General features: G+C 40.6%; 1 protein-coding gene across 2 annotated transcripts; it reads left to right on the top strand.

Annotated features, from left to right (window-relative positions):
- Positions 1-6,146: 6,146 nt before the first annotated feature.
- On the top strand, positions 6,147-11,060 carry tmem9b.L (TMEM9 domain family member B L homeolog). Of its 2 annotated transcripts, none has more exons than XM_018257254.2 (5): positions 6,147-6,324; positions 7,896-7,996; positions 8,935-9,043; positions 9,549-9,683; positions 10,735-11,060. In XM_018257254.2, exons 1-5 carry the CDS (start codon positions 6,250-6,252, stop codon positions 10,888-10,890), a joined length of 576 nt encoding a protein of 191 aa, XP_018112743.1. In that variant the 5' UTR covers positions 6,147-6,249; the 3' UTR covers positions 10,891-11,060. The 2 variants fall into 2 exon arrangements, with proteins under 2 accessions (XP_018112743.1, XP_018112741.1); XM_018257252.2 differs by having other exon boundaries at positions 7,893-7,996.
- The last annotated feature ends 5,676 nt before the right edge of the window (positions 11,061-16,736 follow it).

Genomic DNA, 16,736 nt, shown 5'->3' with positions numbered 1-16,736 from the left:
CACTGAGGGGTTGTTCTGTGACCATATAAAGGCACAAGGCTGCAGGCTGAGTTATACAGGGAACTCTGAGTATCACTCATGTATTATAAGGGATAATGTACCCCCTACTGTAAATGATAAGGATATTAGAAGTCACTGAGGGGTTGTTCTGTGACCATATAAAGGCACAAGGCTGCAGGCTGAGTTATACAGGGAACTCTGAGTATCACTCATGTATTATAAAGGATAATGTACCCCCTACTGTAAATGATAAGGATATCCATCACAAACAACCTTCATATTTAAATGAACTAACTACTAGATGATGCAGGGAAAGAAGAATAACCCCATCCAATTCCAATTTGTATTAGAGGGGGGCACAAATTCTTTCCTAACCTCAATTGGACGATGAGACCAGTATCTGCATCAATATTGTGCCACAAGCTCATTCATTATATAAATAAAGAAATATATAAATAAAGAAATAGATAAATAAAGAAATAGATAAATAAAGCAATAGATAAATAAAAAAATAAATAGATAAATAAAGAAATACATAAATAAATATATCAATGAATAGATAAATAAATAAATAAATACATATACAGTAGTTATAGTGATCAGTGCAGATAAGTTATACAGATTCTTTGTTTAAAGAAAGTTTAAAATAAAATGTTGCTATTGGGATTGATGTGACATTTCATTCAGCACATCCTAATTAGCCCATAATCCCCTCCCTAGAGTCCAGCATGGGGGGGTCCCGCTGTGCCCCTCGGTGAAAATAGAACAAGTTGTTTCCCAGTCGCCAATTAACAAGGAAGAGGGGGAACATATTGTGGCATTTAGATGGGGGAGATTAATGAAAGAGCCGCAGATCTCAGCAGGTCCCCCCACATCTCACCTGTTTGTGCCCAGGAACCCCCCGGCTTGGGGAGAAATTCCCTATTTCAGCTCCACACGTCACTCATGAAATTATTTAATAACCAGGGAGGAGAAATGAACAGGAAAATCACTGAGTCACTGACACAAAACAGAACCAGAGTCGCTCATACTGATTCTCGTCTTGTACAGGATGAAATAATAGAGAATAACTTTGTCTATTTCATTACTGTCCCTTATATATTTATATATAGTGATCATATCCCCCTTATATATTTATATATAGTGATCATATCCCCTTATATATTTATATATAGTGATCATATCCCCCTTATATATTTATATATAGTGATCATATTCCCCTTATATATTTATATATAGTGATCATATCCCCTTATATATTTATATATAGTGATCATATCCCCCTTATATATTTATATATAGTGATCATATCCCCCTTATATATTTATATATAGTGATCATATCCCCTTATATATTTATATATAGTGATCATATCCCCTTATATATTTATATATAGTGATCATATCCCCCTTATATATTTATATATAGTGATCATATCCCCCTTATATATTTATATATAGTGATCATATTCCCCTTATATATTTATATATAGTGATCATATCCCCTTATATATTTATATATAGTGATCATATCCCCCTTATATATTTATATATAGTGATCATATCCCCTTATATATTTATATATAGTGATCATATCCACCTTATATATTTATATATACTGATCATATCTCGTTATATATTTATATATACTGATCATATCCCCCTTATATATTTATATATACTGATCATATCCCCCTTATATATTTATATATAGTGATCATATCCCCTTATATATTTATATATAGTGATCATATCTCCTTATATATTTATATATAGTGATCATATCCCCTTATATATTTATATATACTGATCATATCCCCTTATATATTTATATATACTGATCATATCCCCCTTATATATTTATATATAGTGATCATATCCCCCTTATATATTTATATATAGTGATCATATCCCCTTATATATTTATATATAGTGATCATATCCCCTTATATATTTATATATAGTGATCATATCCCCCTTATATATTTATATATAGTGATCATATCCCCCTTATATATTTATATATAGTGATCATATTCCCCTTATATATTTATATATAGTGATCATATCCCCTTATATATTTATATATAGTGATCATATCCCCCTTATATATTTATATATAGTGATCATATCCCCTTATATATTTATATATAGTGATCATATCCACCTTATATATTTATATATACTGATCATATCTCGTTATATATTTATATATACTGATCATATCCCCCTTATATATTTATATATACTGATCATATCCCCCTTATATATTTATATATAGTGATCATATCCCCTTATATATTTATATATAGTGATCATATCTCCTTATATATTTATATATAGTGATCATATCCCCTTATATATTTATATATACTGATCATATCCCCTTATATATTTATATATACTGATCATATCCCCCTTATATATTTATATATACTGATCATATCCCCCTTATATATTTATATATAGTGATCATATCCCCTTATATATTTATATATAGTGATCATATCTCCTTATATATTTATATATAGTGTTTGTATCCCCTTATATATTTATATATACTGATCATATCCCCTTATATATTTATATATACTGATCATATCCCCCTTATATATTATATATACTGATCATATCCCCCTTATATATTTATATATAGTGATCATATCCCCTTATATATTTATATATAGTGAAGATATCTCCTTATATATTTATATATAGTGATCATATCCCCCTTATATATTTATATATAGTGATCATATCCCCTTATATATTTATATATAGTGATCATATCCCCCTTATATATTTATATATAGTGATCATATCCCCCTTATATATTTATATATAGTGATCATATCCCCTTATATATTTATATATAGTGATCATATCCCCTTATATATTTATATATAGTGATCATATCCCCCTTATATATTTATATATAGTGATCATATCCCCCTTATATATTTATATATAGTGATCATATTCCCCTTATATATTTATATATAGTGATCATATCCCCTTATATATTTATATATAGTGATCATATCCCCCTTATATATTTATATATAGTGATCATATCCCCTTATATATTTATATATAGTGATCATATCCACCTTATATATTTATATATACTGATCATATCTCGTTATATATTTATATATACTGATCATATCCCCCTTATATATTTATATATACTGATCATATCCCCTTATATATTTATATATAGTGATCATATCCCCTTATATATTTATATATAGTGATCATATCTCCTTATATATTTATATATAGTGATCATATCCCCTTATATATTTATATATACTGATCATATCCCCTTATATATTTATATATACTGATCATATCCCCCTTATATATTTATATATAGTGATCATATCCCCCTTATATATTTATATATAGTGATCATATCCCCTTATATATTTATATATAGTGATCATATCCCCTTATATATTTATATATAGTGATCATATCCCCCTTATATATTTATATATAGTGATCATATCCCCCTTATATATTTATATATAGTGATCATATTCCCCTTATATATTTATATATAGTGATCATATCCCCTTATATATTTATATATAGTGATCATATCCCCCTTATATATTTATATATAGTGATCATATCCCCTTATATATTTATATATAGTGATCATATCCACCTTATATATTTATATATACTGATCATATCTCGTTATATATTTATATATACTGATCATATCCCCCTTATATATTTATATATACTGATCATATCCCCCTTATATATTTATATATAGTGATCATATCCCCTTATATATTTATATATAGTGATCATATTCTCCTTATATATTTATATATAGTGATCATATCCCCTTATATATTTATATATACTGATCATATCCCCCTTATATATTTATATATACTGATCATATCCCCCTTATATATTTATATATAGTGATCATATCCCCTTATATATTTATATATAGTGATCATATCTCCTTATATATTTATATATAGTGTTTGTATCCCCTTATATATTTATATATACTGATCATATCCCCTTATATATTTATATATACTGATCATATCCCCCTTATATATTTATATATACTGATCATATCCCCCTTATATATTTATATATAGTGATCATATCCCCTTATATATTTATATATAGTGAAGATATCTCCTTATATATTTATATATAGTGATCATATCTCCTTATATATTTATATATAGTGATCGTATCCCCCTTAACTGTCTCTTCTCCAGTGTAACCAATCACAACTTGCCTTTCCCTATAACTGATCCCTTCCATTCCCTTTATCAGTTTAGTTGCTCTTCTCTGTACTTTCTCTATTTAATATTTCTTTTTTAACCCAAAACTGCACCTTGTGTTCTGGATGAATCGTTCGTATGATGAGGAATAATATATTGATGAGTGAATACACTGCGCGTATTAAAGAGGTGAAGAGGTTTATTTGCAGTATAAACACTATACACACATTTACATTTCTATCCTTTTTGTGGTTTCATTTCAGTGAATACGAATGTTATGAATTAATCAGTAAAACCCTTGAGTCTGGGGCAGAAGGAAGCAGGCCCGGACTGGCAATCTGTGGGTTCTGGCAAATACCAGAGGGGCTGCTGTACGGTTCCATAGAAAGTTACCAAATAGTGGGCTGGTAGGGGGCTGTTTGGGCCTCTGTGTACTTGGAATGACAGGGCCTATATTGACTCCCAGTCCAGGCCTGGAAGGAAGAGACGGGGGAGCAGGTGGGCCGGGGGGCCGGGGGGCGTCTCGCTGAGCAAATGGAACGAGTGAGTCAGTGACAAATTGCAAAGAAGATTTTCTCATCGCGTTGCCATGGAAACGTGGTACAACTAGAGCGTCTTGTGTTCGGGGAGAGAGGAACAGAAAATCAATATTAGTCAGCGAAAAACACAGAATAATGTTCCTGTATTTAGTCTGTCAGCTCCGTAATGGGCTCATTCACTTTATCACAATAAGAGAATAAAATGTTGGCATGGGTGTAAGTGGGCATTTCCCCCATAGTTCAACCCTGGGAGAATAAAGTCTGACTAAATATTTAAAGGGGAACCAAACCTCCGTCGCAATTGTTCTTTAATTTTTTGAAAAGCCACAACCACCCCCCTTTGCAAAAGTATCAGCACCCCTCCCAAAATCCATGAAACCTCCCAGATTCTGCAGGAGGGACCCATTTGTATATCCCTTTGTGTGAAGGACAAGGGGGACAGTCAGAGCATCAGTGTGTCTGGGGGTACAATAGGGTACAGCTGGGGGTGTCACACAGACATGGCTACAAACCACATAGAATCATCCCCAAATAGGCTGAGAACTCCCCAATATAATGCCCCCCAAAACTGCCACATTGCAGTACAGTATTGGGGGGCTGCTAGCTTCAGCTGTGATTATTCTTTTATCAACTGGGATGTGGGTGATTATGGAGATCTTGTCCAGGTCCTCAGGTCCTTTCCCAGTGCTGTCACTGAACTACAACTCCCAGCATGTGTCATGGGATAATGGGAGTCACAGAAACTAGGAGACAGCAAGAATTTCCAACCGGAAGCCTGTGGACCACCCGAGGATTTTTATATTTCCCAGTCTGCTTAAAGGGGTTGTTCACCTTTAAATGAACTGTTAGTATGATGTAGAGAGGGATATTCTGAGATAATTTGCAATTGGTCTTCATTTTTTATTATTTGTGGTTTTTGATTTATTTAGCTTTTTATTCAGCCGCTGAACAATTATGGGTGGTTGCTAGGGTCCCAATTCCCCTAGCAACCATGCATTGATTTGAATAAGAGACTGGAATATGAATAGGAGAGGACTGAATAGAAAGATGAGGAATAAAAAGTAACAATAATAATATATTTGTAGCCTTACAGAGCATTTGTTTTTTAGATGGGGTCGGTGACCCCCATTTGAAAGTTGAGTCAGAAGAAGAAGGCAAATAATTTAAACTTAAAGGCTCCGTTGATATCACTGCATGATTTTAATTAACTCCAGCCGCAGTTTCCAATTTCAATAGGAGTTTTATTCTTCTCCTGTATTTCTTACAAGGTGCAGACGCAGAATCTCTCCGCGCAGTTCCGGAACCAGGTCGCCGCGCTCGCAGCCTCCGCCCGGAAAGGTATTCGCGCTGCACTCAGAGCCGGAAGTCGGCCGGAAGTGGGGTAGCGCCAGTGTCTTGTGATGCAAATAGTCAGCTGATTGTGTAGGTGAACTATTAGTTGTGATGATGGATCAGTACTGGGCTCTGCTTGTGTCTCTGCTGCTGGTGACGGTTGCGCAGGAAGGGTCTGGCGATAAAGTGAGTCTGGGGTTGGGCCTAGTGATTGTGGGCAAGTTGGGGAAGGGGTTGGGGCCTTGGGGGTCAGTGGAAGAAACACTGGAGTGTGTGGGGTTAGTTTGTGGCTGTAGGAGGGTCAGTTAGTGTCAATGATTGGGGGGAGGGGTCAGGACTGACAGGGACAAGTTATTTCACAACTACTTCTGAAATGCAGGAAAATCTGCCCAAACCTGTAGCCCATCAGCCCCCACAATCCTCCTGCCCAGGGCTCTCATGTCTTATTTCCAACACCTACAGTGTCACCAGCCCAACACAGGCCCTACACCTACACTGACCTTACACCTAAACCGGCCCAACACCTACACCAGCCCAACACTGGCCCTACACCTACACAGGCCCTACACCTACACAGGCCCTACACCTACACAGGCCCTACACCTACACAGGCCCTACACCAGCCCTACACTGGCCCTACACCTACACAGGCCCTACACCTACACAGGCCCTACACCTACACAGGCCCTACACTGGCCCTACACCGGCTCAACACCTACACCGGCCCAACACCTACACCTACACAGGCCCTACATCTACACAGGCCCTACACCAGCTCAACACTGGCCCTACACCTACACAGGCCCTACACCTACACTGGCCCTACACCGGCTCAACACTGGCCCTACACCGGCCCAACACCTACACCTACACAGGCCCTACATCTACACAGGCCCTACACCAGCCCAACACCTACACCGGCCCAACACCTACACCTACACAGGCCCTACATCTACACAGGCCCTACACCAGCCCAACACCTACACCAGCCCAACACAGGCCCTACACCTACACAGGCCCTACACCTACACAGGCCCTACACCTACACTGGCCCTACACCGGCTCAACACTGGCCCTACACCGGCCCAACACCTACACCGGCTCAACACCTACACCGACCCAACACCTACACCTACACAGGCCCTACATCTACACAGGCCCTACACCAGCCCAACACCTACAAAGGCCATACACTGGCCCTACACCTACACCAGCCCTACACTGGCCCTACACCAGCCCAACACTGGCCCTACACCTACACCAGCCCTGGGTAACTCCCATTGCATGCTGGGTACTGCAGTCTTACATTTAATTTGGTAGTCTGCAAATTGGTAAACAAAAACTACATTACCCAAAATGCATTGGGACATGCAGGATTGGCACATTAGGTCAAGAAAAACTTTGGCTGGTTTCCAAAGTACAAACCAGCCAAAGGCCCAAAAAGTACCCAAAATCTGTACCTTGGCTAGTTTATACTTTCAAAACCCAACTGGACTTCAAATTAGTAGCCCAATTTGGCTAGAAAACTGCCAACCGTGCCCCTGGCAAAAATGGATCAGAAGCCCCTGACCAACTGCAGGGCTGCAATCATGTGACTTCCTGTATCATAAATCAGCTCAGTTCATGTAGATTAGAGGGGACTGTTACCCCCAGGGGACGTGGCAGAACCGTGACCCAGATGTTTCCCCCGGGTGTTGGGCCCCAATAAAGGGAAATTACTGATGTGGGAAACAGAAATGTCTGTTGTGTTCCAGCAGGACAGCGGCAGCTCAGTGGACGCTCGGTGCAAATGTATTTGTCCCCCCTATAAGGACAAGAAAGGAAATATATTCAACAAAAATGTGACCCAGAAAGACTGGTAAGTGTTTCCTTCATTGGGGGGAACTTTCCCTATTGCACCCCTTATTATTCCGAGGTGTAAGGGGAACAGAATTAAGATTCAACTGAATATCCCATTTATTTATATTTATACAAACGGGTGCAAGTGTAGGATTTGGGTCTGTATTCGGCCGAATCTTTCTCGAAGGATTCGGGGGTTTGGCTGAATCCAAAATAGTGGAGTGCAGCCCTACAATTTTTTTTTCAAATCTCTTTGTATAATAAGGGATACAGAAAGAAAAAGGAGGGGAAAAAAGAAAAGCATGAACATTTTTATGCAAACGAGGTTAATTTGTACTAGGGATGAGCCAAATCCACTATTTTGATTCAGCGGAAACCCGAATCATTTGCGAAAGATTTGGGCGAATACCGAACCGAATCCTAATTTGCATATGCAAATTAGGGGTGGGAAGGGGAAATCATTGTTTTCTTCCTTGTTTTGTGGAAAACTTGAATGGCGGGCAGGCACCGCTCCGGAACCCCAAAATCATTCAGTCAGTGGAATCCAAAATTTTTAAATAGTACAAAAAAAATCTTTATTTTACATTATGTATAAAAGATAAAAGCCTGACGCGTTTCGTGTCCCTCAAGGACACTTAATCATAGACTGATTCCTTGTTTTGTGACAGTCACACGATTTCCCTCCACCCCCTAATTTGTATATGCAAATTAGGATTCAGATTCAGTTTGGCCGGGCAGAAGGATTAGGCCAAACCCAAATCCTAATATGAAAGGCCGAATCCTGAACTGAATCCTGGACAGTGCATCCCTACTTTGTACAAATAAAAGCAAAAGCTGACAACAAATCATCACTATGTTATACCACTTTGTTTTGGGGAAAAACAAGAGAATAATAAAGAAAACTGGAATTAAAGGGGCACACACACTCTGTATAAATATATGTATTGTGTTGTGCAGTGACTGTCTCCATGTGGTGGATCCTATGCCGGTTCCGGGGGCCGATGTCGAGGCTTATTGTCTGCGCTGTGAGTGTAAATATGAAGAGAGAAGCTCCTCCACCATCAAGGTAATGACCCCCCTCTCCCATAAATTATAACCAGCCTGGAAATAAACTCCAGAGCCAATAGAACTAAGGACCAACAATTGCATTAAAGCCAATATCCTTATATGAGCATATTGGGGGGGAAAGATGCAGCAAACAAGCAGATCTTATGCTGTATGGCCGCCTTTATTCCCTGAACCAATCACATGGGTCGGCTGCAGCCAATCAGGTTATTGCTGCTCATTCTACCCATTGACACTAGAATGATTTTCTGAAACAAAGCTGTTCTCTTTGGCTTTTAGTAATGGGATTATAAAACAATAAGATCTCCGGCAAGGCTGAAACTGCAGGGGGATCCAGTAAGGAGTTCAGACAAGGTGGAGGCTATAAAGCCAAATTGAAATGAGACCTACACTAATGAGCATTGATTGAACTCAGGGGTGGGTGGGTCACAGCTCATGGGGCTCTGACAGGTAGCCGGGCAGTGGTGAGGGTATAAAATATGACTTTCCCATGTGCCCTTGCTCAGGTGACTATTATAATCTACCTGTCTGTGCTGGGGCTGCTCCTGCTCTACATGTTCTACCTGACCATAGTGGAACCCATATTAAAGAGGAAGCTGTTTGGTCATTCTCAGCTCATACAGAGTGAAGATGATGTGGGGGTAAGTCTCAGCTTTCTAATTGGAGTAGACCTGTCAATCATCCACTGGTACCGCCCCATCTGCGCTGTATATTTGTATTTATACATATGGGAGGAGGAGGTGCCATATTGATTCCCTTAGACAGTACAGTATGAGGGTATAGCTTATTGTGTGCCCAGAACATTCCTTCTCTGTATATTTGTATTTATACATATGGGAGGAGGGAGGTGCCATATTGATTCCCTTAGACAGTACAGTATGAGGGTATAACTTATTGTGTGCCCAGAACATTCCTTCTCTGTATATTTGTATTTATACATATGGGAGGAGGGAGGTGCCATATTGATTCCCTTAGACAGTACAGTATGAGGGTATAGCTTATTGTGTGCCCAGAACATTCCTTCTCTGTATATTTGTATTTATACATATGGGAGGAGGTGCCATATTGATTCCCTTAGACAGTACAGTATGAGGGTATAGCTTATTGTGTGCCCAGAACATTCCTTCTCTGTATATGTGTATTTATACATATGGGAGGAGGAGGTGCCATATTGATTCACTTAGACAGTACAGTATGAGGGTATAGCTTATTGTGTGCCCAGAACATTCCTTCTCTGTATATTTGTATTTATACATATGGGAGGAGGAGGTGCCATATTGATTCCCTTAGACAGTACAGTATGAAGGTATAGCTTATTGTGTGCCCAGAACATTCCTTCTCTGTATATTTGTATTTATACATATGGGAGGAGGGAGGTGCCATATTGATTCCCTTAGACAGTACAGTATGAGGGTATAGCTTATTGTGTGCCCAGAACATTCCTTCTCTGTATATTTGTATTTATACATATGGGAGGAGGAGGTGCCATATTGATTCCCTTAGACAGTACAGTATGAGGGTATAGCTTATTGTGTGCCCAGAACATTCCTTCTCTGTATATTTGTATTTATACATATTTCCTTGTTCTCTTAGTGCTTGGGGGGGGTATCTCTCGGGGTGATTTGGCTGATCTTGAGAGATGGGGTCTGTACAGTAGAATTGTTAATAAATCTGATTGTGTTTGTCGCTCAGGATCACCAGCCCTTCGCTAATGCCCACGACGTGCTGGCGAGATCAAGGAGTCGGGCCAATGTGCTGAACAAGGTGGAGTCTGCGCAGCAACGCTGGAAGCTGCAGGTGCAGGAGCAGCGCAAGTCTGTTTTCGACCGCCATGTTGTGCTGAGTTAATCGGACAAGAAGAACCAGATTCTGAGATCCCGGCGTCGTCCGTCCTTCTGCCCAATGAAAAGGCTGGTTTTCTGCCCAGAGCTTGACATTAGCGCCCCCTGGTGGGCAAAGTGAAGATTTTGTAAATAATGGGTTAATGTTATTGATGATTAAATTATTCCTTAAGCTCCGCCCCCAACTAATTAGCTCACATTCTGCAGCTTCATTTAATGATTCCCGTCACTGTAATTAAAGTCACACGCTGGTTCGGTTGCTAATTAGCGCTGCTGCTCGTTTTGCCTCCGCACGCGGTGCTCGGACGCTGCTGTTTCAGTGGAAATGACACCGTGTTGCTGCCCGGGCAGGAGTCGCAATTCACTGTTACTAACGAGCTGCGGAGAATGGGGGTCATTCACTACCTGCTTTTTTTGTGCAAAATTACGTTTAATAGCATTTTTGTGGTTCACCCCCCTATGATTTACCCATAGAACTAACACTCTAGTTCCTGCTCCTGGGAAACTCTCTTCTCCTTGGTCAGGAAGAGGGTGGGGCTTGGTCTTACGCCCTTGTGCTGGGCTGTTCTCTTTCCCATGGATAAGCAGGGGGTGGAGCATAGTCCTTCCTGTTTCTGGGCTGATTTCTTTCCTATGGTCAAGCAGAGGGTGGAGCTTGGTTCTGCTGGGAAAATCATTAAAGAGGTTGTTCACCTTTGAATAATCTGTTAGTATGATGTAGAGAGGGATATTCTGAGACCATTTGCAATTGGTTTTCATTTTTTATTATTTGTGGTGTTTTGACTTATTTAGCTTTTTATTTATTTACAGCAGCTCTCCAGTTTGCAGTTTCAGCCATCAGGTTACTAGGGTCCTAATTCCCCATAGCTAGAATCTCAGCTGCCATAAAGCAGGACAGGACTGCTGCTTACAATGGGGATCAGATAGGATCTGTGCAGCCACTGGGACAGAATGTTCTGTTATACAGATAGCTAGAATCTCAGCTGCCATAAAGCAGGACAGGACTGCTGCTTACAATGGGGATCAGATAGGATCTGTGCAGCCACTGGGACAGAATGTTCTGTTATACAGATAGCTAGAATCTCAGCTGCCATAAAGCAGGACAGGACTGCTGCTTACAATGGGGATCAGATAGGATCTGTGCAGCCACTGGGACAGAATGCTCTGTTATACAGATAGCTAGAATCTCAGCTGCCATAAAGCAGGACAGGACTGCTGCTTACAATGGGGATCAGATAGGATCTGTGCAGCCACTGGGACAGAATGTTCTGTTATACAGATAGCTAATGGATGGGATACAGCAGTCTATGACATGTGAGAGTGTTAGCTCTGCAGGACAGTCGTACATACAGGGTTGGTATATTCTGGCTCGGTGCCCGGTCCCTTGTGTTCCTACAAATATCAGGAAACATTATCGGGGGGCGGATCAGTAAGTGGGAAGCACAAAGGGATCTGTGTTTGGTGTTTTGCACTTGCTCCAGCAGCAGCTCTCCAGTTTGCAGTTTCAGCCATCAGGTTACTAGGGTCCTAATTCCCCTAGCAACCATGCATTGATTTGAATGAGAAACATGAATAGGAGAGATCTGAATAGAAAGAGGAGTAATAAAACGTAGCATATATATATATATTTGTGTAGTTTTTGAGATGGGGTCAGTAACCCTGTTTGAAAGCTGGAAAGAGTCAGAAGAAGAAGAAGGCAGATAAAAAAACTATTAAAAAAAGAAGACTAATTGAAAGAATTAGCATTTCCATAAAAGTAAAAGGTAAATTTAAAGGTGAAGCACCTCATTAAGCTGAGCGAAGAGGAGTTAAGTAGGCGGGTGCAGGTGCTTCCAGGGTTAATGCAAATGGCACAAGCTCTTTAGCTGTAGGACTCGCGCATCACTTTATATTTGGGTCCGAGATATCTTTGGTCCGGCACCACGTGGGTAAATGAGGTGGGTTTAGTTTTATGTTTGTTTTGTGTCTTGAGCTCTAATTCCCGACGGGCTGTTTTCCTCCCTCTTGTCACCTGTCAGTCTCCCCCAGTCCCATGTCTAAACTCAGACAGCATTACACTCTCTTGGCTTCTGTTCTCTCCCTTTTCCCAAAACGCCTTTCAATGCCTTGTCTTCTGCAGACTGTATTCCTTAATTCCTTAGTCCCACCCCTTCCCTCAATGTATTCCTTCCCATTGGCTCTTAACCTCGCCCCTTCCCTTACACTGACCTATCAACTTCACACGTCACTGTCCTGATTATTTTTTACTGTTAGAGACTGAATAATAAATCTGTACAGTTACATTCCTGCTTTTACTTGTTATTTTATCTACTTTGGAATACCTCTAAATTGCCTAAGTTCCGCCCTCTCCCTGTATCTCTTCTCTTGCTAAAAAGCAACCGACCCTTCCTTGAACCTATCTAGTGTATCTGCCAGTATCGCTCTTGCTTTAAAGAAACAGTAACACCAACAAATTATTGCTCATGTAGAGTTCCAATAAATAGCCAGGGCGGGCAGCCAATCACACTGAAGAGTGGGGGGGGGGCAGCCAATCAAAATGAAGTGGGGTAATAGGGCTCAGTTGCACTGGTCACTATACAGGGCTGTGGGCTGAAACCTCTCCTAAAAACAGATAAATGCCTTTGCACAGGGCAGGATTGGGGGCAATAATATCCCAAGGATCAGTGAGGGGTACTGGGCAGGGGTGAGTGATAATGTGGGTGCCAATGGCCGGTACTTACAGTATGTACAGTATAGATTCAGATATAAAGCAATCGCTCGCTACAACTATTGTTATAACTGGGAAGGATACGGCTCAGAGACTTTGTATTCGTTTCACACTTGCCCCCGACTGTTTATAGTGAACACACGGGGGGCTAAAGGGCAGGAATGGTGATTGGCAGAGTGAGGTGCTATTTATATGGGTGCAACGCTGCACATTGTCACTGCTGGTTCTGCTGCGGGCGCAGGTAAGAGCAATACTGAGTTAGTTTCATCTTCTTTTGCCATTAATCAGAATTAAGGTGGGGTCACTGACCCCGGCAACCTGCCAGGACTTTTAGTGGAAACAAGTCTATATGATTGCTTCACTTGCAAAGACTAATCCCCAATTTTATTTTATATATATATATATATATATAAATACAAGTATTTCAATAGAAAAATTGCGTAACAATGACCATAAAAAGAACTAAAACCGAGGAACTAACTGCTCCACTGGTAAAGACTAATCCAAAAAATTTTTTTTAACTTTATCAAAGGTAAAGGATGTAAGTGTGGTGATATCATTACAAAATGGTGTTATTCGGGTTACAAGGGCTTAAAAAGTCAATATGCTAAATCCGTTATTTTTCAGGGTCTTCCAACAGTAACTCTATGCACTAGTAAATCAGTCATCTAATTTGCACTTCAACGTTTCAATGTATCATTAAGTACAAATGCCTTATTTCTATGCAGATAATCCCCAGTAATGGATAGTTTTATCTATACTCTTCTACAGATTTTACCTATAGAGCCACAAAATATTGGGAATGTGTCTGTGCCAGTTTGTGTGAATCCTATTGCCCCATACCCACAAGATGGCACTCACCTGCACCACCCACCAGACCAGCCCTGAAAAGTCTTATATCAGCACCAGTAGTGCCCATTCCCTACTATCCTGCCGCACATATGGCAAATACGATGGTTGCTATGGGCCTGCCTATGTCCGAAATAGGAATGAGAGACAGAGGCAGAGAGTGAAGAGTGTCAATGAGGGCTACACCAAGCTCAGGAGACAACTGCTCCAGGAATATGCGGAGAAACGTCTCAGTAAGGTCTCCGAGCAGCAATCTGCTACATCCGCCACCTACAGGAGGTCCTGAGTCGAGGGCAGGGTGCAGATCCAAGGGTCGTCACCCAGGAACATCGCAATGGAAGATAAGCATCCAACGGCCAACAGAAGAGGTCCTCCCATGTCTAGAAGAAGACATTCTAGCATACAATATGATGATATTTTACTCCCTAGCAGGAACCTTATCCGTATATAACACAAGTTTATTATGAAGATGATGTCACAAATGCGAGGCAATATGGTATTGTATCAGGCAAACATGGAGTTCTTCTCAACGAGGTTTTATCTCCTCTGATCCATATGAATATGTTGTAGAACGCTTGAATCTGAGTCAAATGATGGGGCTGCTGTTTGTTGCGGATGAATTATTCAACATTGATGGTAATTAAAATATTAAAATGTAATTAAGAATATTATTTGCATATATAGTGGAAACTTTTTTCTTTACTAGATTTTGGCAATTTTTCTCATGAGGCTGAAGCAGAACCAAAGCAAAACTACAGTAGTACTTAGGAAGAGTCTGGAATATCAGGTATGGTAGGGCAAGATGGAGACAGCAGGACAAGATGGAGACAGTGGGACAAGAGGGAGACAGTGGGACAAGATGGAGACAGTAGGGCAAGATGGAGACAGCAGGACAAGATGGAGACAGTGGGACAAGAGGGAGACAGTGGGACAAGAGGGAGACAGTGGGACAAGATGGAGACAGTGGGACAAGATGGAGACAGCGGGGCAAGATGGAGACAGCGGGGCAAGATGGAGACAGCGGGGCAAGATGGAGACAGCGGGACAAGATGGAGACAGCGGGACAAGATGGAGACAGCGGGGCAAGATGGAGACAGCGGGGCAAGATGGAGACAGCGGGACAAGATGGAGACAGCGAGACAAGATGGAGACAGCGGGACAAGATGGAGACAGCGGGGCAAGATGGAGACAGCGGGGCAAGAGGGAGACATTAGGACAAGAGGGAGACAGTGGGACAAGATGGAGACAGTGGGACAAGAGGGAGACAGCGGGACAAGATGGAGACAGCGGGACAAGATGGAGACAGTGGGGCAAGATGGAGACAGTGGGGCAAGAGGGAGACATTAGGACAAGATGGAGACAGTAGGACAAGATGGAGACAGTAGGGCAAGATGGAGACAGTGGGACAAGATGGAGACAGTGGGACAAGATGGAGACAGTGGGGCAAGAGGGAGACATTAGGACAAGATGGAGAGAGTATGACAAGATGGAGACAGTAGGACAAGATGGAGACAGTAGGACAAGATGGAGACATTAGGACAAGATGGAGACAGTAGGGCAAGATGGAGACAGTAGGACAAGATGGAGACAGTAGGACAAGGTGGAGACAGTAGGACAAGATGGAGACATTAGAGCAAGATGGAGACAGTAGGGCAAGATGGAGACAGTAGGGCAAGATGGAGACAGTGGGCCAAGATAGAGCAAGATGACAGTCACTAGGACAAGATGAATACATTAAGGAAAAATATAGATAGCAGGGCAAGAAGGTGACAGTAGCACAAAATGATGAATGATGTAGAACAGAAGAGGCAGTTGGTGACAATTCAGCACAATGGTGAGAGTAGAAGATGGAGACAATGGGACAAGATGGAGACAATAGGCAAAGGTTTTGTCATTCACTTGTAACATAATCAAGAAGTTACCATGTCACAACACAAGGACCTGTTCTCCAGGGAAAACTCAGTCTTTACAGTCAGCCATAGTTTCCAGCTCATTACTCTTTTTCATGGGGACAGGTTGCTAATGTTAAATAAAATACTCAGCCTACAGGGGCAGCACAAAAACTCTTCTATTAGTTATTACTCTCACTATCCACATCCAACAATTCTGTGTCGTTTATCCCTCTTTCCCATGGCCAAACAATGGGGGCCACTAACCTCTATGGGCCACGGAAAAGCTAAACTGGGGTTTAACTTCTTACTTTTCTGATCTCCTCTACCTATTTCAGTAATTACCCTTTAATCCTTCACTCTCTGAGCTACTTTACAACATAATATATAAACCAGAAGAGTTTGGAG

This window comes from Xenopus laevis, chromosome 4L, assembly GCF_017654675.1.
Source record: "Xenopus laevis strain J_2021 chromosome 4L, Xenopus_laevis_v10.1, whole genome shotgun sequence".
In the NCBI taxonomy this organism is placed as follows: Eukaryota; Metazoa; Chordata; class Amphibia; order Anura; family Pipidae; genus Xenopus; species Xenopus laevis.
Note: the sequence above shows the minus strand (reverse complement) of the source record. Positions and strands in the feature narration are given on the sequence as shown.

Bases quoted from the DNA above. Each gene is read 5' to 3' on its own strand.
- tmem9b.L (XM_018257252.2), top strand. From the start codon at position 6,250: ATGATGGATCAGTACTGGGCTCTGCTTGTGTCTCTGCTGCTGGTGACG. The intron at 6,325-7,892 runs GTGAGTCTGGGG...GTTGTGTTCCAG, and splicing joins AGGAAGGGTCTGGCGATAAA to CAGGACAGCGGCAGCTCAGT. The intron at 7,997-8,934 runs GTAAGTGTTTCC...TGTGTTGTGCAG, and splicing joins AATGTGACCCAGAAAGACTG to TGACTGTCTCCATGTGGTGG.